This window comes from Empidonax traillii, unplaced genomic scaffold, assembly GCF_003031625.1.
Source record: "Empidonax traillii isolate 1590-97213 ecotype Southwest subspecies unplaced genomic scaffold, ASM303162v1 scaffold278:size663781, whole genome shotgun sequence".
Lineage (NCBI taxonomy): Eukaryota > Metazoa > Chordata > Aves > Passeriformes > Tyrannidae > Empidonax > Empidonax traillii.
Genome location: NW_020955471.1, coordinates 512,913 through 537,238, shown reverse-complemented (window position 1 = coordinate 537,238; position 24,326 = coordinate 512,913). Strand labels below are relative to the sequence as shown.

At 40.0% G+C, this 24,326-nt stretch overlaps 1 protein-coding gene across 2 annotated transcripts; it reads left to right on the top strand.

Annotated features, from left to right (window-relative positions):
* The first annotated feature begins 324 nt into the window (after positions 1-324).
* Positions 325-22,700, top strand: LOC114060584. 2 transcript variants are annotated; one of them, XM_027890166.1, is made up of 8 exons: positions 325-422; positions 9,723-9,844; positions 10,924-11,062; positions 11,911-11,987; positions 13,728-13,838; positions 18,319-18,425; positions 19,795-19,885; positions 21,290-22,700. In XM_027890166.1, exons 1-8 carry the CDS (start codon positions 326-328, stop codon positions 21,404-21,406), a joined length of 861 nt encoding a protein of 286 aa, XP_027745967.1. In that variant the 5' UTR covers position 325; the 3' UTR covers positions 21,407-22,700. The 2 variants fall into 2 exon arrangements, with proteins under 2 accessions (XP_027745967.1, XP_027745966.1); XM_027890165.1 differs by having other exon boundaries at positions 326-422; positions 11,911-12,032.
* The last annotated feature ends 1,626 nt before the right edge of the window (positions 22,701-24,326 follow it).

Sequence of the window (24,326 nt, the reverse complement as noted above, 5' to 3'; positions counted from 1 at the left end):
CGCTGGAGCCGCCGCCGGCAGGGAAACGTCAGCACTGGCCTCTCCCCGCGGGCCCCGCGCGCTTCCGCTTCCGGGGCGCGCGCCACCCGGGGCCCTTTAAAGTAGCCCCGCGACAACGTCCCTACCGTGCCCCACGGGCCCCCCCGGGAGCCGCCTTAAGGGGGGATAGGGGGGAGTGGCTGGGCACGGCGCACGCGTGGGGGGCAGCCCTACGGGCCAAACCGAGCATGCGCGAAGACCTATACGGGCAGTGTGGCCCTTGCGCGTGCGCAGTGGCGGTGCTTGGCCCCCTCCCCCCCCCCCCCCCCCCCCCCCCCCCGCGGCCATGGAGCTGGGGGCTGCGCGGCGCGCCGTGCTCGCGGCCGTGCGGGGCACGCGCGCGTCCGACCTGCCCCGCCTGCTGCGCTGGATGCGCCACTCCCGTAAGCGCCGGGCGGGGCGGGCGGAGCGGGCGGAGCGCCCCGGGCCGGGGCACCGGGACCGGCCCTGCCGGGACGCGCGGAACACCGGCGGGCACCGGCCGGGCCGCGACGCTCGAGCAGGCCCGGCAGTCTGTGGCCCGCGGTCGCACCCTCCGGTCCGTGCCGAGCGGTCCCGGGGGCCGAGCGATGCGGGGCGGGCCCGGACTGACCCCCGGTCCCCGCGGCGTTACGGGCCGTGCGGAGCCACCCTGCTCCTGCCGCACCTACAGGCCTGGGCTTGTTCAGCTCCATACGTGTTCACGGCAGCCTTTCACAGGCTTGGAAGTAGCGGTTTGACCTCATTTACAAACACTGCTTTCCCCACTTGCTGTCATCCCAAATTAACACAGCTTTCTGGTAACTCTGTCGTTTGTGCCTTGGTATAATTTCACCAACGTGCTGCAATCAGGCATCCTGTGGCAGAAGAAGAAGGGAAATGTGGGTCAGTGCACAAGCTGTTAAACTACTGCTGAACCAAAGAATGACACGGAAAACTTCAGTTTAGGCAGCACACTAAAGATATAGGCACAAAGCACCGTGCTGAATAAATTGACTAAATGCTGCTTAGTCTCATGGTATAGGTGCATTTTGTCACTGCAGATAGGAATATCAAAGGCCCCTCCGGTCCTTTAATCGAGTCTCCAGCATCCAGTATGTGTGTGTCCTGTTTATTAGTGATTGCCTGCTGGGAAAGTTAATCCTGATGATCATGTGTTGGAAAAATTCATTCCATGATACATTACTTCCCTAAGTCATGCCCTGCCGCGCTAGGGTTATGCTCCCTGTTCAGGTCTTTTGCTCCAGGACTTCCACTTTAGGAGGAAACACCTTCATAAGGAAACGGGTGGGCACCGTGGTACAAAGGCCAGCTGTGACACCAAGAAATTGTCCAGGTACTTGGAACTGCAAACTCACTGTTGCCTCGTGGTTTGCGGCTCCCGCGGTCACTCACATAGAGAGGAAGGAAAGATCTTTCCAGGCGGAGTGGGCCCTCTGCTGGATTTACAGAAAGGGAATCCGTTGGGATTTTTACCGTCCGTGATGGGCACACTGCCCTCCCACCCAGTGGGGTTCTTTCCTAACAAAGCCATTGCCAGATGTTTCTGTGTGTCTGTGAGTGAGCCTTCAAGACTAGAGCAGGGATAGGACTCCCTAAGACTTGAAGGCTTAATTTTGAAGGAAGTAGTTACTGTTATTTGTAAATAAACAGTGTTATTTTCTGTGTGTATGGATGTGCACACACCTATATCTATATATACATAGGTATGTCTATGTGTGTAGACACAATGCTAGAGCAATCTGGTGTTAGCAGTACTTCATCCCTCCATCTTTGATCCCTTGTCTGAATGCAATGGCATGCTTTGCTTGCTAAACAGTGCTTGGTTTACTGTAAATAATCTTGTTAGAGATTCAATATGCTCCAGTATAAAAATCTCAAGGGATTTCATATTCAATTGTTCATATTGCTTCTTCACTTAACAAAAATCATCACAGCTCCTATAAACTGTTATTAGTTTGGGTGGTGTGCACATACGGCTTTCTCATCTTCTGACTCCTTTACAAATACAGTAAAGCACATGGGAACTTACTACTGAGACTTGAAAATGCTGAACTGTTTCAGGTAGGGATCTAGTACTTATTATTTTCTCTGCTTAGATTCTGTTATGTTGCTTTTCCTCACAGGAAAATTTTTAGCCAATGGCAGAGTTTATGTAGACCTTCCAAAATCCTTTGTCAATGAATACATTTCAATAGTTCGATGATGCTTCTTTTTGTATTGTTTCTCTGAGCTGCTTCTTTGGCTGCATCCTTGACAGTAACTTTTACTGTGGGGTGTTTTCCCCCTCCTCAGAACTGTTGCATTTGAATAATTATACTGCCCACTATAATGCCTGGATAGTGCTGTGATAATTAATACTGGTTGGACTGAGGATAGTGAGGAGCCAATAGACGTTTTTGCTGCTGCAGCTTGAATACAGCTAGGAATATGGTGTTCTTGCTGTGCAGGGAGAAAACTTGTTTCATGGGGGATGTTAAAATGTTACTAGGTCTCTGTGCCACACAGAAATAAAAGCCTAGCCTTTGGCAATACAGATACAGGAAAGAAACAAACCTCTGATGAACAAAAGAAAAAAGGTTATAGGGATGGGGAGATAATATTCTGAATGGAAAATTGTAGGATAAATGTAAACAAAAATGGTATCTCCACAGACGAATAGTTTTACTGTGGTAAAAGGGTCCTCCCCCTTCCTCTGCTGCATCCTGTTCCTGTTTCTGTCACAATGTTGATCTTAGAGTTTTACCTCTACTGAGGAGGACTGGGCATGATTCCAGTGTTAGCTGTAGTCAGGCTCTTCTTCCTCCCTCACGCCTCTCTCTCAATTAAAGTGTACATGCATCCATAGAGTTAAGCTCTGCATAAAGTGGTTGCCCTTTAGGATTAGTGTTGTGGCAAAGACAGCCTTATTTATCACTTTCACTTGGTTAGTGTTCCTCATAAGAGAGATGCTCCAGTCTCTTAACCATCTTTGTAGACCTTTAACTTGGTTAGTGTTTTCTGACTCGCATGCTGAATGCATGGAATGTTATTGAGAAAGTTTTCCATGGAAAAGACAAATTCCTTAATAATAGAGTTATCTTATCTAAAGTATAGACTCTTACGTATTTTGAATGGAGAGAATGTTGAACACGTTCTCACCCCAGTAATTTCTAACTAACTTTCCTTAATAATTACAGGAATGTGTTTGCAAGATTCTATTTTTTTTTTTTTTGTATGAATACAAAATAACCAGTCATGCTGTTTCTTGTTTTTTTTTCCTCTTTTGAATTATTGTGAATTTTAGAAACTCCAAATCTTTATATGTGATGGAAGAAGACTGTTTCAAAGCAGCTGCTTAGCAACACTGCTTTGCTGTTTCACAATCAGCCAGCTCTTCCCACATGCTGCAGTGAAATGTACGTCATTTCACGGTGACTTGTGTTCCAGCTTTTCTTTTGACTTAGTCTTAGATCTCAAAGAAAATGAAATAATAAGAGTTGGAAAGAAGAACAGGAACCTTTGGTGTCTTAACTTTATTATAATAGGATGATTAATGCCTTAATATCCTTCTGCAATAACCATGTTCCAGAAGTCCTGGCTAAGAAAACCTGGGTGAAGCCCAAGAGCTAATTCAAACCACTTGGGGAAACCCCCCTGAAGATCCCCCTCAGTAAGGTCCTAGCATTTGATATATAGGTTCTGTAAGAATTTGGGAATGGTCATATTCCCACTCACGCCTCCACTGCCCAAATTTTAAAAAATTTTCAGTAGCAGAAGAGGTTGCATTTCACACAAATGCGTGCTGGAGGAGAAAACCAGTGAAAGCAGGATTGATTAAGCCGTCTGTATACATGAACTGAGAAAAGGGAGTCAGAGAAAGTAAATGCAGGAATCCGAATTTCAGTTTTGAGATTGAAGTCACCCAACCATTCTGTTTATTGGCAACTACTGAACGCTTTTGCTGTACTTAGCACCTTAATGCAGATTAAAAAGGCCTGTCTGCTACAAAGTTACAAATGTCAGTGAAGCATAGATAAGGTGATAAGATCCTGTATGCTTTTTGTGTTCTGTTGTAGGATATAAAATAGATAAAGAAATATTTTCTCAGCAGGATTTAAACTGACTGTTCTAATGCTAACTTTTGACTTTTTTTTTTTTTTTTTGCGGTCATGTAACAGTGTCATAAAACAATCTTACAAACTTTTTCCAATCTATGCATTTCGTTAGAAACTTCTAAATATAAAGGCAAGATTTTAAAGTGATGTACTGGTCTGAATTGCTGATTTTTCATACAGTACTCAAAATATTCAATATCAAAAGTATTACTCAAAATAATAATTGAATAATAAATTATTGCAAATTTAAGTTAAGGAGAAACAGCATATAATTAAGTACAAATCGTGTTTTTTTTCTTGTGGATTAGCTTGTACTGGGAGCAAACCAGTACAGCAACCAAGGGGCTGGCATACAATTTAGTCTTGTGACTTGAAAGTTGAGGGCAGTCAGTGCTTTAAGTTCAGGCTTTTAACAGGCAATGAGGGAGAAGTATCTGAGAAAATTAACCTAACTGGACTATGGAGGATGTGCTGCTTTAGTAGTGTTCTGCATTCAGAGAAGAAACTTCCCATCATACTTTTAGGAACAGACCGAGTTTGTACATCATTTTCTATTATGTACTTTATTATCTAGGCATTAGCATGTTCTCAGACCAGCTAGGTAAAGTTATCAGATGACATTTTCACAAGACGAAAAGCGAAAATAGTATAAGAAAAAACTTGACTCTTTTAATATTTCCTTACTATTGTCACTGCAAGACAAACTAAAGCGGAATGAGTATATTTAAAAAGAATGAAAACATGGGATTCTGCAATGTGACGAGTATTTATTTTTTTGTGTGTATGCCTGTCAAAAAGCAATTTAGTACAGAGCTTCATATCCAAATTGGCAGAAGTGATTTATCCAAGTAAAATATCCTTTCAGAAGAGATAAAAATAACATTGCGTTGTCACATTATTCCACTATTCTTTTTGATAAAGTAAAATGGGATGTTACCCGTGAATCATCAACTTTGGGAATAGGCATTAATTTGTTTTGTTGTGACAAATGATACTGATGTGAGAGAGGTCTCAAGAATACCAAGTACTTCTAAGTTGTTAGTCACTGAAACTTAATAGTGGTGGGGAAAACTAGAGATTATAAAGTAGGTTTGTGACTTACCTTGTTTAAAATTTAACTTTAAAGCTTCTTTCAAATAATCAATGTAAAAGACTCAGAGAACTAATAAAATAAGTTCTGGTTCTATTTCTATTGAAAAAAACAATTACTTTCTACCGATAGCTGAGTATGCGTAGGGTTAGAAATAGTATTTAGAGTTCCTGAAGTACTTGGTATACTGAGGTCACATTTTGCTTCTCAAATTGTTTAGCCAAAAAAGGTGATAGTGAAGCTTTAGAGATGTGATACTTCCTCCCTGACTTGTTCAGTATTATTAAAACACACTGAATTATTAAATTAAACTCGTATTAAGTTACATGGATGTTAATATTTGCTTTTTACTTCAGTGAGTCTGAGGATGTATCTAGAAGACCATAAGGTGCTTGCTGTTATGGTTGCCTTTGCTAAATCCTCTTCTTTCCTTATGACATGTAATCTTCTGTTGTCATTTGGAAATCATACTTGTCTTCAATCATGTATTTTGCAGTGCCAGGATGTTCAGACGTTGATATAGCGGTGCTATATCTGGTGTAAGGCTTTGTGATGTTCTCTTAGCTTGTGTAGAAAGGCTGAGTAGGATCAGGGTGTTAATGAGGCTTTTTGCAATGTGCTAATTAAATTTTATAAATGCATGTTGAATAGATCCAGTGGAACCGGTTTTTGAAGTAAAATACAAACACTACGCACTCAGACTTCCTCCATAAACAAATGATTGTGATTCATCCTGTAGTGTTTCATGAACTGTTCGTTTCCTGGTTAGTTGTCTGTTCAATGAACAGGGATTGGCTTGCAGAATCTCCATTTCGTATCTATAACAGGCACTAAAATTATATCAAAAATAGTTTTCTATTTTTGTTTCTTCTTTGAAGACTCTTTGTAAGGTGCTACTGAGATTCTCAAGAGTGAACAATTTGTTAAGCACAAGGGTGGAGTTGATAAAACTGTAGCAGCAGAGGCAGAGATGCGAATTTTCATATTTGGCACCCATTTTTCTTACTTGATGGCAATCTACAAATATTTACATACTGCGAAAGTAAATGAGTTATTGTGGTAGCTGTTGCTGTTTCTTGCTTTGACAGGAACAAGGCAACTCTCTGCATCAGAGTTCGCTCATAGACTGCATGCAAGTGTGGAGTGTTGCATATGCAGCTTCTGCTGCAGCTGCCATTGTGTCGTCTCAGAAGGAGTGTGTTCAGACCTCCTTCTCCTTTTTTGTTCCTGCTTGTTATGCTTTACAGTATTAACTGAAAAGTTGGAAAGGAGCATTTCCATTTGTCATTTGTTCTTCAGTGTCAGTGTTTCAACAGTTTCTCCTTTGAGCTGCATACGTGTTGTAAGATTTTCCCCAGGACCTGTGTCATAAAGAGCATACAAGAACTTGGGTTTGTCATACTTTGTTTCATAGGAAGAGCTCAGAGGGCCCCATGTACGATGGTCAGTGTTGTGACGGGTATTGTATAAACCAAAGTCAAGGCAGGGAAGGGGTATTCTGGATTTGAGGAAGATGAATGTGCTACCTGTCTCCCACTGAAAGTATCCTCTACAGAAATACTGAAAGTATTTCTCTACTGTAGAGCTGGGACACTGAGTAGTCTGGGGAGCTGTCTGCCACTAATGTTGACCAGGAAAGGTCACACAGACCATGAGCGAGCAGATCTTATTGACGCACCAGCTCTGGGAGGAAGAGAGCTGAAGTTCTGCATTCATCCAGTGTGATATGGCAGGCCTGGTGGTCTAGGAACACTTTCTGCATTTCATTAAATGCTATATGTGAATTTGATACTCTTAACAGGCAGTATAACAGCTGGATGAGCTCTCTTGCATAGTAATAGTATTGTTTTAAAGCAAGCACCAGATGTAGGGGCTTATTGCCCACAGGCACTGATCTGTACAGCTGCTAATATCAGCTTTCTGCTCTCTTGCTCTGTCTGTAGCACAATTTCTGCTCTTGCTTCCTCAGATGTTATCCACCTCAGCAAAACTGGCGCCTCTGCGCTCTGAGGGGTCTTGTGGTGCTGATAGTCCCAGTTAAGCTACGGTTAGATTTGCCACCTTCCCATCCCATGATATCTGGGTTTACTTTCTGTGCTTTGTCATATCCATAGAAATCTTCCCTGAGCTGATCAGAAAAATCACTCACTGCTTCTGGGATGTTCATAACAAATCTGTGAGTTGTTGGATGACCATGGGTTTAACAGGATGGGTGCTCATTAGAGGTTTCAAAGTGAAATGCTGACAAGCTGGGGGTGCTGCATCGCACCTGTTTGGTTTGTATCCCTTCCTCAGTGTGAAGTCTCTGTCTGTTTAGGAGGTCAGATTCGGGAGGACTTAGCTGTGAGAGCTTTGGAACAGTGAATTGTCTTCCTGTTGTGTAACAACTGCCAATGGTAATGGCCCATCACGGCCTTGGAGTGTTACTGCTGTACATTAAAGAAAATATAAACCAAATATATATATATATAAGGGAATACAGGTAATTTAAAGTTTCTGGTGCTTACTATGGGGGATTCAGGATTATTTGTTGGAGTTCATTTTGGGACATGTTGAAAAAAACATTTACATTTGCACTCTTAAGAAAGTGTCTTACACCAATGAGTGAGGGTTTCTTTAATGATATTGTTCTCACTCCAGTGCTTAAACAAAAAGCATTTCAGAAGCATTTCACAGTTAAAAGCTTGGCTGGTCTCTCTTTCCTATACTAGCCTTAAATTTTTTTACTATTTTTAGCATTTCCTGTGATACACAGGAAAGATGAAATATATCAATACAGGGAAACTCGTAGCATGTCCTTTAGATTTATTCTGAACCTGCTTGCCATCAAACTTTTCTATACTAGTGTTTCCCCCTGGAACAGCAATGCTAGAAAACATTATCTTTTTTTAAAACATGTAAAAGCAGTCAGATTTTCTTATTGTGAGTGATGGAGGTGTATGTAAAAAGCACATTCACTGCCCAACATGATGGCAGTCTAAGTAGAACAAGAAACAAACCAGTAGGGGTGGGAAAGAGAGGACATACATGTCTGTTCTTAGACAAGAATTAATAGATGGGTTTGGTGTATTTTTTCAGGATTAGATTTGTGATTGCTTTTTGTTGTGGTTTTTTGTTTCTTTTATAGGTATGCAGTTTTGACCTGAGATGTGCCTTAGTTTAGAACCAGTTCAGCATCCTCAGAGCAGTGAGATGTCCAGACAGAAAGAAATTTTATCTAGTCCTTCTTTTGAGGAAAACGTAACAGAAAAGAAACAGAGTACAGGTGTACAGCAGATCTCGTGCTGACTGCCAGTTAGGAACTTCATACTCTTAACTTTAAAACTGGAGTGTGTAAGCAGGATATTGACTGCAAGATGTGAAAAGTCTGGTTCTTGCAAATAAACCTTTAGCTGAAGTGTCTGGTTCTCAATACTGCAGGTCCTAAAGGATGAGAGAGTCCAGAAGATCCAAAGGCAAGTGTTGAGAATGATCACACTCCTAGAAAAAAATGCAGGAAAGGTCTGGATAGGTGAATCTTGTTTCTTCTTAGAAAAGAAGACTGATGTGACACATGATACATCTTCAGAGAAGTAAATAGTTGCTATATAATGGAGAGGAACAAACTTTTCTTTTTTCATTGCTAGTAGTGCAGGGAGTCCTGGGTTTAAATAGTGGCAGAGGAAATCTAGATCAGTTATTAAGAAAAGTATTCCTTTCTAATAGTAAAGGTAGTCAAGCACTAGAATGGATTGCTAAGGGGGGTTGTGGAGTCTCCAGCATTAACAAGAATTTTTTAAAGAATGGTTTTCAGAAGCAGTGACACTTATTATTAATTCAACCTTGGAGGAAGAAAGGATTAGTGAGTTCACAAGGTTTCCTTCTTGATCTTTTTTCTAGATGTCTTGAAAAGATTTTGTTGAAGTAATGCAGGGATATTCTAGAAAAATTGCAAAAATTTACAATGTGGCTTTGCAAAAATGTAGTGGTTTACATCCACTCCTGTATTCTTTCCCATTTGAAATATTTTGATAGTTTAAGTCATGTAAAATGTATTGTGAGTTGAACTTTGAACTTGCATTATCCCTGATTTTTTTTAAGTACTTTATTAGAAAGATCGTATGTATAAAAAGAAACTTGTATATTAAAAAAAAAAAAAAAAAGCCCGCATTCAGGCAACTATGAGTTTTATAATTTCTCCAATAGTTCAAAAACATCTTTGATGTTTTTATATCTTAAGCCAAAACAGTATCACTTTGGTGGCAGCCCAGACCATCATATGTAAGTTATGAGTTTATAAATATGAAAATAATATGAGATATCAGAAAAGCACTAAGTTTATTTTAAGTGGCAAAGTTATTACAATCCAAAAATCTCATTGGCTGGAAAAGCTAACAAAGGCTGAAAAATGCATTAGAATAAAAAACCTTGCCCATCTGGTGTTGTTTATGCCTTGCAACTGTATTGTACTGGTCATCACTTAGTCCACATGATCTACATATGATTTTGCAGCTGTTTTTGTTTGTCTTGATTTATAGATGACTTTGATGAGCTTGTGGTGAGTAACAATGATGTTGTGCTCAAAAATATTGCTGAAGATTTGCGGAATCGTTTACCCATCGAGGCAATGTTTACTTCAGAACATCAAGCTGTTCAGAAAGTAAGCTCATTGTTATAGTTTGCTTTTCTGAATCACATAATTTATTCTGATTTCATTTTTAGTAGTTGTTAATAATAGAGAATGAGCACTGGACTGAGGAATAGGAAATCTCAGTTTGGTTCTCAGGTCTGTTTCTGCATGTTTGCCTGACTCCAAGAAAGTTGCTTCATAGCTCTTAATACTTTGATCATAACTTATTTGGCATAGCTTTCATTCTGTGTGGTATGGCACCTGTCACAGTGATTCTCTAATGCTAGCTCCATAATAAACTCCAACAGTCTCCTTAAAGAAAACAGAAATGCAGGGCCAGTGTTTACTGTTGCCTTAATGTGGGCAGCCCAGGATAATTTCCAGCTCTTTTCAGATTCTCATGGCTCAGAAAGAGGTGGGCTGTGAGTCCTGTGGGAGGGAAGAGCACCTTTTCTACTTGAGCTGTCAGAACACAAGGAAAGTTAGTGCATTTCCCAGAAAAGTGATGTGTGGCTCTTCAGTGGAAAAACTGGATTGACCACACACAGCAAGCCTGGAAAAGGGAGGAAAGAGGAGTAGAGGATGAAGATTATACCCCTTGAAGTGATGAGAAGGCAAGCATCCCAACTGGTATACTTTTGATTGAAAGTGACACCCATGTTAATCAGTAATGTTTCTAGATTGAGGCATAAGGCATGAAGATGAGAATAGTCAGTTGAGGCTGAGAAGCAAAGTTGCCCTTTTTCCTAAATTTAAGTTATATTCTCCTCATTAAAGAGGAAGAGAAAAAGCTTCCTTTACTCTGTACCTCCTCTGTAGCCAAGTAAGCACTAAGGAAACAAAACTCACATCAGGTCCCCTACTCAGCTGTCAAAACCAGCTTGCTTTCCTCTGTTGAATTCCACTTCCTGGTTATTTCCGTGGAATTTGATGATCCCGTTTACAGGCAGGATTTCTTTAATTTTGATTTGTAACTTTTGCATAGGGGAAAACATGGATCTTGGGGATTTTAGGAAGGGTAGGATGGTGGGGCAGTTAAACCATGTGACAGTGTAAGTGAAATTAAGAGACTTGATTATGCCTTTCTAAGATTGTGTTCTTCTTCTCAGATACACCAGCATCCACTGCCCATGATTCATGTTGATGCATTCCTTTATGATGATGATGTTGTTGATTCATTGTGTGAGGAAGGGAAAATGAGTAGGAGCTACTGCACAGAGTGTGGCTCATACAAAACTGCATCTTTAGGTAAGTGCTCTTTTGGGAACATGAGAAACAAGTTCAGTTTAACTAAACTGGTTTGTGCAGTGAGTCAGCTGGACAACACAACATCCGGCTGATGGAGGGCTTTGTCCAGACTGGTGCAGTACAGAGGCCAGAATTACTTCCCGTAACCAGTGGAAGGAGACTCCTGCACACGTAAGTGGAATTAATTTGGAGTGTGTGAGTGAGCTGGTTGCCCACAAAAGCTGCACATGTAAGAGGCAGGGCTATGTACCACTGGAAAGGAAGATGCGAGAGGAAGACAATACTGTAGGAGTCCATGCTGTAACCTCAGCCTCGCGTGCTGAAAAACAGGAGAAAGCACCATCTGTCTTAAAGCTTGTATGTGGTGTGGTACAGATCAGTGCTGTTGCCAGTATAGCACAGGCATTGAAGGAATGGTTTATATGAAGAACCTTCTGTTCCTTAAAACCTTGGAGCTGAAATTTAAAGCTATTAGTATGCTCATAAAAAATTTTGCATGAATTGTGTTGTGCCTTAGGTACCATGTTTCCTTTTTCAGTTAAGCATTTCCAAGTTAATTTGTTTTGTATTCTTTAATATATGTCACTTGCAGAAAAAGGTAATTCAGTTTCATGAAGGATTTCAAAATTTTCCATATAAGGCAAGGAATCCCCAGACTTGGGACAGATTACTTGACAGGCTATCTGTGATCTGCAAACCCTGGTGTTCAAGGGTCCTCAGCACTAGTTCAGACAGGAAACCATGCAGGTTTTCAGTGATGATAACTCCCCAGGTTATTATTGCATTGGTTAATAACACAGTAGTTAGTACTGCCCACCCAACACTTTTGTTCTGTTCTTATTTCCCAGAGTTTATTTCGCATTCCTTTTCCCTCATGGAACTGAAGTTTCTTTATCAACATGTACTGCCTGACCTGACAGGAAAGGTAGTGGTTGACGTTGGCTCCAGGCTTGGTGCAGTGCTATTTGCGGTAACTTCCAGCATAGGAATTCATATTTTATTACTGTGACAAATATTTTCCCTCTTCTCTGATGCCTACTCTTTTACTCCATCTTGGATGGGTCATTCTGAGAGGCACCTCTGATCTGACTCTCTGAATAGTATAAAGTGCTGTTTACTAGCAATTTCAGTTCTTCCTGTGTTCCTCACAAGAGGGAATACAAATGATCTTGCTTATGGAGAGGAAAAGTCTGTTGTCCAACAGAATAGCATATTGCTGTCACACATGCTGCTCTTTTGCTAGTTCCTGGTGTCTCTTTCATAAGTAAGTTTGTCCTCTAATATCTTGACCATGCCTATATATAGATTAGTTATGTTAAATTCCTTTATGAAGCTGACAAACTGTTAAATTATACAAAGGAAGACTTTGATATGAACTTGTCTGCAAAAACATATTGTCCTGCTCTGTGTTTTAAAAATGCACATAAAATACTTCATCGAGAAACTTGAGTGCAATTTTGATTGCTTTTGGCATGGCTGGTGCAACATATGGCCAACAGCAATGCAAAACACACATTATTACTTTCTTACAAAAGTCAATGGCTGTTTAGGGCTCAATCTTGGAAACACTTGAGCATGTAGTTCTACTCATCTGAATAATCTAATTTTGGCACTACTCAAATGAGGAAAGTTACTCCCATTTGTAAATATTTGCAGCATTGGGTCCTTAAATGGTAGCACTTTTGCTAGGCTGAATTTGTTTTGAAATACTTAAATGCTTGTATTGTTATAGTAGAAGATATTCTCAAATTAAGCACTCTTTTAAAAAAGAGTTCTCCTTTATTCTTTCCATGGAGGAGGGATGACTTCACCTTCACATATTGCTTTTCTACTCTCTGACTTAAGTGGTTTCAGAAAACATTAATAATTAAGTTGTAGTATATGGGTATCTCAGATTCTCTGTATCTTCAGCATTGTTTGCTTGTCTTTGCCATTGTTGGCAAAGTGTAATTATTATGTTCAGTGGAGACAGTGGCACTTAAAGCAGAGTCTTCGTTAGGGCCCTGTATGCTCAAGTATTTGTACTTTTCTTTCCCTAACATCTCCAATAACTTTCCAAAATCTCAATCCAAAAACGAAGCTATTTCTGGGGGCTTGTTATTAAGGCATAATTTAGCTTTTTTTCCCCCATACACACCTCTATGAAGCATCTGAAAATGTTAGTAATACAGTGACTTAGAGGTGCTGACAAAGACTTGGTTTCAAAATACCCCATGTACATTGTCCACTATTTTCAGACACTTCGACTATATGTCATGTCTCATGGGTTTTTTTCCTTTTTTTGTGCTATTTTCTTCTTCCTTTCTCCCAAGAAACAAAATTGTGCATTCTTTTCCTTTTGCACTATTTTTATAACTTGTTTTGTACAACTTTTTTCCTCCTTAGATTATTTTCCAACTGTTTTGCAATTGAAGTTGGAACTTTCCTCTTCTTTTTATTATTTTGATGTGTCATTCTGGATCTCTTACTAAAATTTAAGAGATGTAAGTGGGAATTGCCAAATCAGGGGCTTAGCTCTGAAAAATACATCACGTCCACTGAAAGACATTTCTCAACTTCCTGTTTTTTTAATCTTAACTTATGTTTTATTCTTTTATTTTTAATTGAAAATTTTGAACTTGTTTTAAAGGCATCGCAGTTACTAAATTTCCTTTTCCTGATGTAGGGTTATCTTTATAGCTCAGCATCCCAGCTGTATGGAGTAGAAATGAATGCAGACTTTTGCCAGTTGCAAGAAATTATGATTACAAAATATGAGTTCATCGACAGAATAAAGGTAAGTAAATATAATATTTTAGTTTATGTACTTTTAACCACCATGTACTAGGTATTCTGTTTATGTGAGTGGCTGGTAAATCAGCATTCTTAGAAGTTTCTGCCTTTGCTTGTTCTGGTCTGAAACAAAGGCTTTGCATTAGGGAAAAAGAATCTCATAGCAGAGAAGAAGAGGGAAATGATCAAAATATGAATCACTTAGCCTTTTTCCTGAATGGACTTACCCATCGACTCGCACAAAACAGATATATCTGTTTCTCCCAGTGAAATCAATGACATTATTGCCACTCACTTCTACACAAACCAAGTGTATAAAGAATTTCTGTTACTAATACACGATTAAACATCTGTGATTTGCTGTTGTTAGCAGAAAAATGTTTGTAGGATTTGCACATTTGCACCTCAGGACACCTAAAGGACGTAGAGCTATTGGTGTTGCCTTTCATAGAATGTCAGTGTATATGTACCTTCCACAAACAAAATGGGTTTCAAACAGTGGGATACTATTACGGGGAACCATTTCCCTAGTCCCATTATGGGAATAACAACTAATATTTTAATGAGGAAAAAAATTCCTTTCTGGAGAATACCAGTTATTTTGTTACCAGCAAAAGTTGGTAAGTAGAATATGCTGGGTATAATACTGGCTTTAATCCAGTTTTCTATGCATGTGCTCTTGAAAGAATTCATAAAAATTGCTGAGTATAGTAATTTCTTGGGAATTAAAGAATTTTAAACCATAAATAAATAATAAATGTAAAATATTTAACACAGGGTAAGCAGTATCATTAGGTTGCTCAGTTCAATCCCAGTTGCTGACAGTTGATCTAGAACCTTTGGCTTTTGCGTATGTTTTATGTTCATAACACCTTATTGTGATGAAACTGAAAGTACAGTTAGGAACTCTGTCAAGTTAATTCAGTGACACTAGAGACCTATAAGCATACTTTTCAGCCTTGTATATTCATTATAAACTTTTCTTGGTTTTCCTTCATACCTTGTAATTCTGCTGAAGTATTCATTTTGGAGCATAAAGATAAGAAGATAATACGTTTTCAAAGCAGTGCCTGAGGACTAAGCTATTTGAGTCTCATTAGATTAATTTGGTCATGTGACTCCTGTTATCACACTGCTTTGAACATTTCAATCTTAGATTTTTATTTCACCCCCAAATGAATCCTCTCCAGAGATACATACCACCTTGAAGAACACTGAGAATCCCATTGCTGATAATAATTCATGACACAAATTCGAAAAACTTTTAGGAGACCCTTCTTAAATAGCAATTGTTGTTTTCAAGATATTTTTATAAGACTATGTTCTCAAAGGACAAAGCAAAGTGAAATGATATCTTTAGTGGCTAAATCTCTGAGTGAACCTTGTATTTCATTGGTCAACACTTGGTTTGTTAAAGTACATAGAAGGTTGCTCAGCATCTCTTGCCGTTTGAGCAAACATTTAAATACTTTGAGGAAAGTAAACAGTTCAGCAGATCTTAGGAAACTTGAGACCTCAATTCAGAAATTGCCTGTAATCATGAAAGACTTGATGTGTATTCCATGGAGGAATACACATCAAGGGCAGTTTTAAAATCAGTTGCTGGTTCCTCTGTTGTGCCAGCACACAGCCGAGCAGATCAGGGAACTGGTCCAGCTGAAAAAGAACCCAGCAATACTGGGGTTTTGACTAGAGCAGTACGTGGCCTGGCTCATGGTGCAGCCACACATGCTTATGTGGTCCCACATTCCCCAACAGGAATGAGGATGTGTTTGTGGAGAATGAGGTGCTTAGGTGACTTTGGTCAACTTGGTCACCTACTCTGGAAATGCAGAGTAATTTTAAGTTAAGTATCATTCAAGTCAAGGAAACATCAACATAACATTAAAAGTTTCCCAGTAGTTTAAACAGCTCTCTGAATTATGGCTTAAATTATTAGAAATGCCATTAGTAGAGCATTAAGAAAATTTAGTGCTAATCATGACTTCTTGTGCTGCAAGAAGTCCACTGGTAGAACATTCACCACTCACTGTATAGATTAAAGGACTGCTGCTCAGGTGGGGGTTTTTGTACAGAAATGCAGTGGGTTTCTATTTTTTTCCCTTTAAGGATAAGATAGTAAAGAGAGTTTGTTAGGAGGAGAAATCCATAATTTACCCTCAGAACAAGTATTGATATTGTTAAGTGGGCAAAACATTTTTCAACAGGTGTTTTGATAAAAATCTATACTAACATTCAGCTTTTCTGTCCAATATCAGTAGGATTTGACAAAATGTGAAAGTTGAATCCATCAGATTAGTGTATTCCCAGCCCAACCTAGTAATAGGTCACACAGGAAAGAAAACGGTTATTCAGATTTTCTGTCAATTTTCAACATATAGGGATGCACTTTCAAAACAAATTTGTGGAATGCGATATTCAGATTGACTTTCTGCCTCTTATCGCAGAATCGCAGAATGATTCAGGTTGGAAGGGACCACAGTGCATAGTCTGGTCCAACTGCTTGCTCAGGTGAGGTCATCCCAGAGCACATGGCACAGGATTTCATCCAGATGGTTCTTGAATATCTCAAGTGAGGGAGACTCCACAACCTCTCTGGACAATCTGTTCCTGTGCTCAGTCACCCACACAGTAAAGAAGTTATTCCTCATGTTCAGGTGGAACTCGTGTACATCAGTTTCTAGCAGGTTGCCTCTTGTCCTATTGCTTGGCACCACCGGGAGGAGCCTGGCTCCATCCTCTTCACACCCTCCCTGCAGGTACTTACAGTCACTGATGGGGTCCCCTCTCAGTTGTCTCTCCTTGATGCTGAACAGGCACAACTCCCTCAGGCTTTCCTTGTAAGAGAGACATTCCAGTCCCTTAATCATCTCTGTAGCCCTGCACTGGACCTGCTTTAGGAACTCTTGTTCTGTCGAGCCTGGAACAGAACACACCGCTCCAGATGTGGCCTCACCAGGGCTGAGTAGAGGGGCAGGATCACCTCCCTCAACCTGCTGGCAGTGCTCTTCCTGCTGCACCCCAGGATATCATTGATCTTCTTGTCCATATGACTCATTGCTGGCTTATGGACACCTTGCTGTCCACCAGGACCCCCAGGTCCTTCTCTGCAGAGCTGCTTCCCAGCGGTTCAGCCCCTAGCCTGTGCTGGTGACCGGGGTTATTCTTCCCCAGGTGCAGGATCCTGCATTTGCCTTCGCTGAATTCTAATCCACTCCTCTTTGCCCATCTCTCCAACCTGTCGAGGTCCTTCTGAAGGGCTGCACAGCCCTCTGGGGTATTGATCACTCCTCCAGTTTTGTGTCCTCAGTGAACTTGCTGAGGAGGCATCTGCCTCTCATATGAATGAGATAAACAGTACTGGGGCCAGTACTGAACCTTGGTGGACACCAGTAGTGACAGGCCTCCAGCTAGACCCTGTGCCACTGATTATAACCCTGTGGGTTCTGCTGTTCAGACAATTCCGAATCCTCCTCACTGTCCACTCATCCAGTCCACACAGCCTGAGTTTGCCTCTGAGGACGTTGTGACAAAAACTTTGCTGGATTTGAGGCAGACAATAGCCACTGCTCTCCCCTCCAGGTAGTTGTTTCATCATAGAACACAATCAGTTTGGTCAAGCATGGTTTACCTATAGTGAATCCATGCTGATTACTACTTATCCCTTCAAAAGTTGTTCTTATTTATATTTCTCCTTGGATTTGGGATGCAGAATAATAGAATATCCTGAGTTGAAAGTGACCCACAAGGATCAGGGTCATTGAATCAGATTGATATATTTCTTTGTCTTTAAGGGGAAGTCAAATGCTTCTTGTCAGAATGTTAATGAGCATCCATATTCTCCTGTCTCACTTGTTTTGAAAAATTACATGATGTGCTAATATCCTTTTTGTTAGGTGAAGGTAGATGAAATCAAAACAGCTCCTCCTATGCTGACTGGAGAGGTAGTTGTTTAGTAAGGTAAAGTGTTTGCTGTCCTCCAGTGACACTGAGCATCCTGACTTTCCAGCATTCCCAGTCTCAACATGTGTTGTGAGAATTCAGCTGTCAGGTCTGGGTCTATAGTGTCTTTTCTACCTATAATCTTTCAGTAACCCACTGACCCTCTGAGATGCCTTTTAATATCCTAAAAATAGCTTCAACTAGCTAGCTACTTTCCTGAAATTGGTGAACATTTGTCATAAAATATAGGTAAGGGAAATGTAACAGCCATCACGTGGCACACAGAGTTCCAGACCAAAATTCAGATGTACTTTATTTCACTTTACATAATGGATTAAGTGTTTTAATTGGATAATTTTTTTAAAAAGGTTATTCTGGTTATTTACTTCAGTTTTATCTACTGTGAAGCCAGTGAAATGCCCGTTTTTATGACTGGTTCAAAATGGTGGTAGCAGGTGCTGTATTACCCTAACAGGCTTCATGAGTACATGAAGGCTGTATTTGTCTCTTAATTTTTGCCTTGTGAAAATCTTCTCCTTCAGGTGGTTCATGCAGACATCTGTACTCAGGCTTCGCTTCTTCAGAAGGCTGATGTTGTTGTAATGAATAATGTCTTTGAATATTTTCTTGACAGACAGGAACAGGCCAGGTAAGCTCTGTGTCCAGACAAGTTATCTATTTCTTTGGCAATGTGTGCGTAACCTTATGAGTTATGGAAAACCTTAAGGTTGTGCTTTTTGAAGTCACACACATAAATTACGTCAGGTAATTGTTTTCAACTGCCTACACTTGGTAGTTACACTGCTAAGGTGTAATGGCAGTTGTTTATTGTTTAAATCCATTAAACACTGCTGCTTTGTTTACCCAGACCTTGCCCTGAATTTTTGCACTGATCTGTTAAACTAGTATCTTGCTGCTAAAGGATCTGAAATTAGTGTATCAGCATAAAGCTTAATCTTCAGAAGAAGACAGGTCACTTGACTAGTAGATGTTAGAGCTTTAATATAGAGGCACAGCAATGCATGTTTATTAATATTTCTAATATATCTTCATAAGCATGTGGTAGCAAACCAACATGGGGCTAAGCTTTTCTTTCAGGTACAAGATGCTCACAGATAAGCTTTTGCTAATCCAGCAGCATCAGTTTAACATGTAAATGACTTAATCATCCAAAGTTACTCTTCCTTTAAAATGGGCAGTCAAAAAGGAGTACCTGTGTCTCCATTGTCCTAGCTAAGTCTGACATTCTTTACCAGTTTCAGCTAAGGCTTTTCCTACTGCCCTGGATACCAGGTGATAATGTCAACTAGAGAGGCACAGAGTGGATGGGTGAAGGGCAGTGGGTGTTTTAAAATGTAAGGAGATCCATTTTCAGGCACATGATTGAGAATTCATTTGATTCTGTTGTAACTTGGAGATAGTGGTTTAGTGTTGCATTAGTAGCGTGAAGACAAATTACATTTGAAGAGTGCTTGAAATTAAATTCTTTTTAGTCTGAATTGCTGTGCTGTTAGAAATGATCTGACTTGCAAAATCAGAAAAAAGGAATGCTGGGGGCTATATTTAAATATTCTGATTACTAATGTCTTAAGAGAAGTACTTTGTCGCGACTGCAAGGTATTTATGTAAAGAGCAGCTTGTTGTGAAGCTTAGTAGAATACTGTGCTTAGAGACTGGATTTTCTTCAAACCCAAAAGTTTAAAGGGGCCAAATGTCAATGTTTAATCCTAGTTCAAAGCAAAGGTGTTGACAATACCAAATGGCATACACGTATGTATCAGAGTTAAAAAGCTACAAAATCTGGCACTCTAAGACCATATATTCCCTGTGTTTTTAAAAAGCTTGATTTTGTTCATGCAAAGATATTTACTTAGATATTAATAATGACTGATAAGCATGTATGGCAAGTCTTTAAGCTTAGTCTACCTCTACCCAATAAACTGTGTCAGATTCATTGTATATCAAATGTGGGGGGTTTTCCCCTAAAAATTGGTGACCTAATTTTAAATATGTTTCAGAGCTTGGGAATTTATTGCTTGTAATGTAAGGAAAAGAGGATCCTTACTAGTGACAGTTCCAAGTCTTCAAGAATCGCTTTCAAAGCTCCAGGTAAGTTCCCTCTTTTCAGGTAGCAATAAGGTCAGTCCCGAGCCTCCTTTTCTCCAGGCTAAAAACCTCACAGGACTTGTGCTTCAGACCCTTCACCAGCTCCATTGTCCTTCTCTGGACACAATCCAGCACCTCAATTATTTTCTTGTAGTGAGTGGCCCAGAACTGGTCACAGCACTCAAGGTGCAGCCTCACCAGTGCTCAGTACAGAGGGACAATCACTTCCCTGGTCCTGCTGGCCATGCTATTTCTGATACAGGCTAGGATGCCATAGGCTTTCCTGGCCACCTGGGCACACTGCCATCAGACTTCTTCCAGGTATAGAGGTAGATCTTCAGAAATACAGATGTACTTAGAGACTTCTAGAGGCAGAACCTTGTCTCTAGTTCTACATTTGCACATTGCCTTGAAACACGACAAACTGTTTTGTTAAGCCAGTGGGAGAAAGGGACATATTAAAGAAGGACGATCCCTGAGGATACTCTGTTTTCTGACCTGCTGTCAGCATAGAGAATTACTCATAATATGGCAGTATGAGCTGTTGGAAGTACAGATTAGACAGAGATGTGGTCTCCCAACTAGCCAAGTGATTACCATCAGGGGTCTTGAATCAGTAACATCAGCTTTAAATTGCAGTTAGAAACAGACAAGGACAGTGCATCTTCCAGAGATGTTGAATGTCCTGTGCTACTGCTGTTCTCTGAGTAGTAACTGCTTCTGATGGACCAGCCTCTGCTCTCTGTCCACTCTGCCATTGGTTATTGGTAGGTTATGTGTGTGATACCTAGACAAATTATGAGGTCTGGCTTCAGTTAGGAAAGAAAACACTGACCATCCATGACAAGGTTATTTATAAAGTGACTTGCTCACCACAGTAGTAAGTTTTAAAGAAATTGAATCACTTGTTGCCTGTATGCTGATGTGTGAAATAGATCCTCAGCCCCAGGAGCAGCAGTGGTGTGATTTGACCTTTTCGTAGAGCAAGCCATAGTCACGCAGCAGCTGAGAAGTCCTTTGTAGCCTTAATGCAATACTTCCTGGGTGTAAAACAAGAAAATGCTTGTGATTCTTCTATGGTACTGTTAGCTGCTCCCTCAGCACTTCTGTCAAAATGTTGTCCTCTGGTCAGGATGTTTGAGGCTTATACAAATGCATATAGAGAGGCAGTTGTAATATGATAACAAAATACATAGACTATTGACTGAGATAGTTTTTTAAAATTGTCTTTGCTCTCTCCTATATAAGTTAAAATGTCATTTCCAGAAATGAATTTATCATTGCTGCATAATTTGGAATGACTAATCTCTCATATTATGTCTTGCCTTCTTAATGTTGTACTGACCTTGAAAGTCCTGCTGTTTCTCAACATGGTGTTAATTCAAGGATCTGTTTTCATTGTTTCAGACAGATGTACAGCTCAGCCAATGGGTCGAAGAGATGCAGCTAAACTACGATGTGTATATGGAAAAGGATGTTGACAGAGAAGCACTTGAACAGATACATTTATACAAGATTCTCTAGTACCTGGAAAAATTTACTAGTATCCTTATAATATCAGATATTTTGGGTCTAAAACAAATTTGGATTAATTTGTGTGAATAAATAAGTCAAAATTCATATTGTGATTAATCTGATTTATACATATGGTTTGTAATGAAAAAGAGCTTTGGAAACAGGTTTTCTTATGGAGGCGTTTTGTCTCAACAGAGTATTTTGACTTTTAACTAGGAGATATGCTCATGGTTTAATTTTTGCAGAAATGGTAGAAAGAGTGGCTACATACTGATACTAAAAGAATTTTTCATCACTAGCATTGTGCACTGCCAATGTTTGCTAAATATATCAAACCTAAGAATAGTGAACCATTATTAATATGAATGATAAGAATGCATTTAGCATAATGTTACTTAAAAGCAGTAGTGCGTGTTTGTTTTGGTATAGACCATTTATTATTATCAATATTTACTGTCAGCAGTTTTTAGTGTTCCTCCTATGGAATTTGTAGGTTTTCTTTCCAGGATCTGCTTGATAACCAGAGTGTCTACTTGGCATCTGTTATGAGAGAAGCAAGTTCATCCATTTAGTTAGTTGTCCTTAAAGTGAGTATTAATATAAAAGACACCAAGGAGCCATTGAGAATTAATACAGCAAGTCTAGGACAATGGAACTCTTTTCCACCTTCTGCACTTCTGCTGGGGATGGTAGGAAGTGTAATAAGGGGTTAAGAAGCTGAAAATTCTGAACAGGTGTCACGGCTTAGCAGAGGCTTGGTGATGGCGTAAAACATTGGAAATTCGTAACAGAGCCTCCTCAGAGAGAAAAGATCCACATACGCCCACCACATTTATATTTAGATTTTACGTTCTAAGGATGTGAAGCTTTTAGTCAGCTGAAGAATGTTTCGGGTTTTAGCAAACATTAACGATCCAAGTGCAAAAATATTAACTTCAGGAGTTTTGGACTAAGTGTGTTGTGAATTTAGAAGCCCTGGTAAAAAGTTTGCTGCACAACTTCTGTCTAGTGTAACTGGGAAAACATTAAATTGGATTTCAGTCTTCAAATGATTTACAGGTCAGTGACTTTAATAATATATGCTGTAAGCAAAAAGATCAGTGCCCTTTGGGCACTCACTGACATAGTAAGTAAATGGCACTGTAGAAAGAATAGTGAGTGTTAAGAAGTCTTATTTTCATGGTCTGTTTGGAGTGAAAGAGGATGTTTAACTTGAGTGATACTGAACCACTGCCCAAATACTGTGTTGAATCTATTCTTCATGCGTTTAAAAATGAAAAAAAATTGAAAGCTTTTCTTAAAATGTTTATTTTATTAAAGTACAGTAACTGAACTGTTGATTACTTAGTTGTCAATGAGACAAGTGCCCCTAGAAAAGAAACTTAGGAGAGGCTAAGCAACAGGGTGGCGGTAACGCAAGGCTAATAGATCTAACAGGGAGAGAATAAAAATTGAGAAAAGAAATGTGTGTGCAAGTCAGAATGAGGAAATGAGCACTCTAGTAATCAGTGCAGTGGAAGCTGTGACTGAATTGGAGTGTATAAATAGGCTGTTGTAAAAAGAAGCCTGAATGGGTCATAAAAAACTACTTCATAACCCTACTACCATTTGAGAAGAAAACACCATGTTGGAATATTTTTTACTTTTTGCAGAGGTCCTGCAAGATCTCCCGAATTAATTGTCAGGACGTAGGGCTCACAATACTGGGTTTGATCTGTGCCCTGCACCTTGTTTTGGTAATACGGGAACTACAACTTTCATTGCAGTTGTTTCCCCTCTTCTTGCTGAGTCTTCAAATGCTTTTTTTGAGTGTTGATTTCAGATAAAAAAAATTTCAATAGACTGGAGCAGATCACCAGCATATTTAACGACATCTGTATCCTCTGACTCTGGAAATAGCATGCACACATCTGGAGCTCATATGCAACAGAGGGTGCAACAGGGAAGCTCCCCCTGTCTATTTTAAACATCAGGAGAAACTCAAGAGGTGAGTTCAAGCTGCTGAAATGTATGTTTTCCTCTCCTGCCCTTAATAGGTTCTTGATTAAAACCCTCACCTCAACATGTTCACAGAGAAGAGGTGGTGGTAGTAGTACAGTTTGGGTTTGTTTAACCCATGCTCAGAAATACAACTCCTCTGTCCTTTTAGAAGCCTCTTTCTAACTTGGCTTCGTAGGGCCAGAGCTTGTAGGGCCATTCTTAAGGATGTTATGTTCTGCTTAACTCATCTACTGGAGAGCTAGAAACAACTAGTGTGTGAAAGAGGGTATTAATTGTCTCTTTTCCAGCTGGCCCCTTTTAGTCATGTTATATATTCCCACACACAAGGGTAGCAAAGGTAAGGTGTGATGATGTTTGCAAAACCTTGTGTGAAAGTGGGCAAATTGGTCCTCTGTGTGCGCTCTCTGAAGGCCTCAGACGTGAGCTGCAATCCTCCCGGGACTGCGTGCATTGCCTCAACTCAGGTTTTGCTTGTTCAGCTCAAGGAAGCTGCCAAGGGTACATCCAGCATGCTGAGTCCTTGGTTTTGCTTCTGCTGCTGCTGAATTGTGTGGTATTTGGCAGATGATTGAACTTTTCTCTCCCTTGGTGTCTACAGTGAAAATAGAAATAACAAATCCAAAATCAAAGCAAGGTTGTGAATTAATTGAATATCGATTGCTTTGAGATTGTCATATAAAAAGTGCTAAACAGCCGAGTTCTTCTTTGTAAACTGACCTAATTTAAAAGACCTGAAAGGTAAAGAAAATATCACTACCTCTCTGAGATACTTTCTGGCTCTTTTCTTCATGTAACAGCATTGAAAAGGAAGCGCAGATTAACCACAGTACAGTGTTAAAAATGTGTAAATGATTAATTCTTAGTGCTCTCAGTTTTTATACTGCCCTTGCTGTTAGGTGGCCTTGGATGTTGGGATGAGGGGAGAGGG

Coding starts and splice junctions, on each gene's coding strand:
- LOC114060584 (XM_027890165.1), top strand. CDS start 326: ATGGAGCTGGGGGCTGCGCGGCGCGCCGTGCTCGCGGCCGTGCGGGGC. Junction 9,845..10,923: donor AACATCAAGCTGTTCAGAAA/GTAAGCTCATTG, acceptor TCTTCTTCTCAG/ATACACCAGCATCCACTGCC. Junction 19,886..21,289: donor AATCGCTTTCAAAGCTCCAG/GTAAGTTCCCTC, acceptor TCATTGTTTCAG/ACAGATGTACAGCTCAGCCA.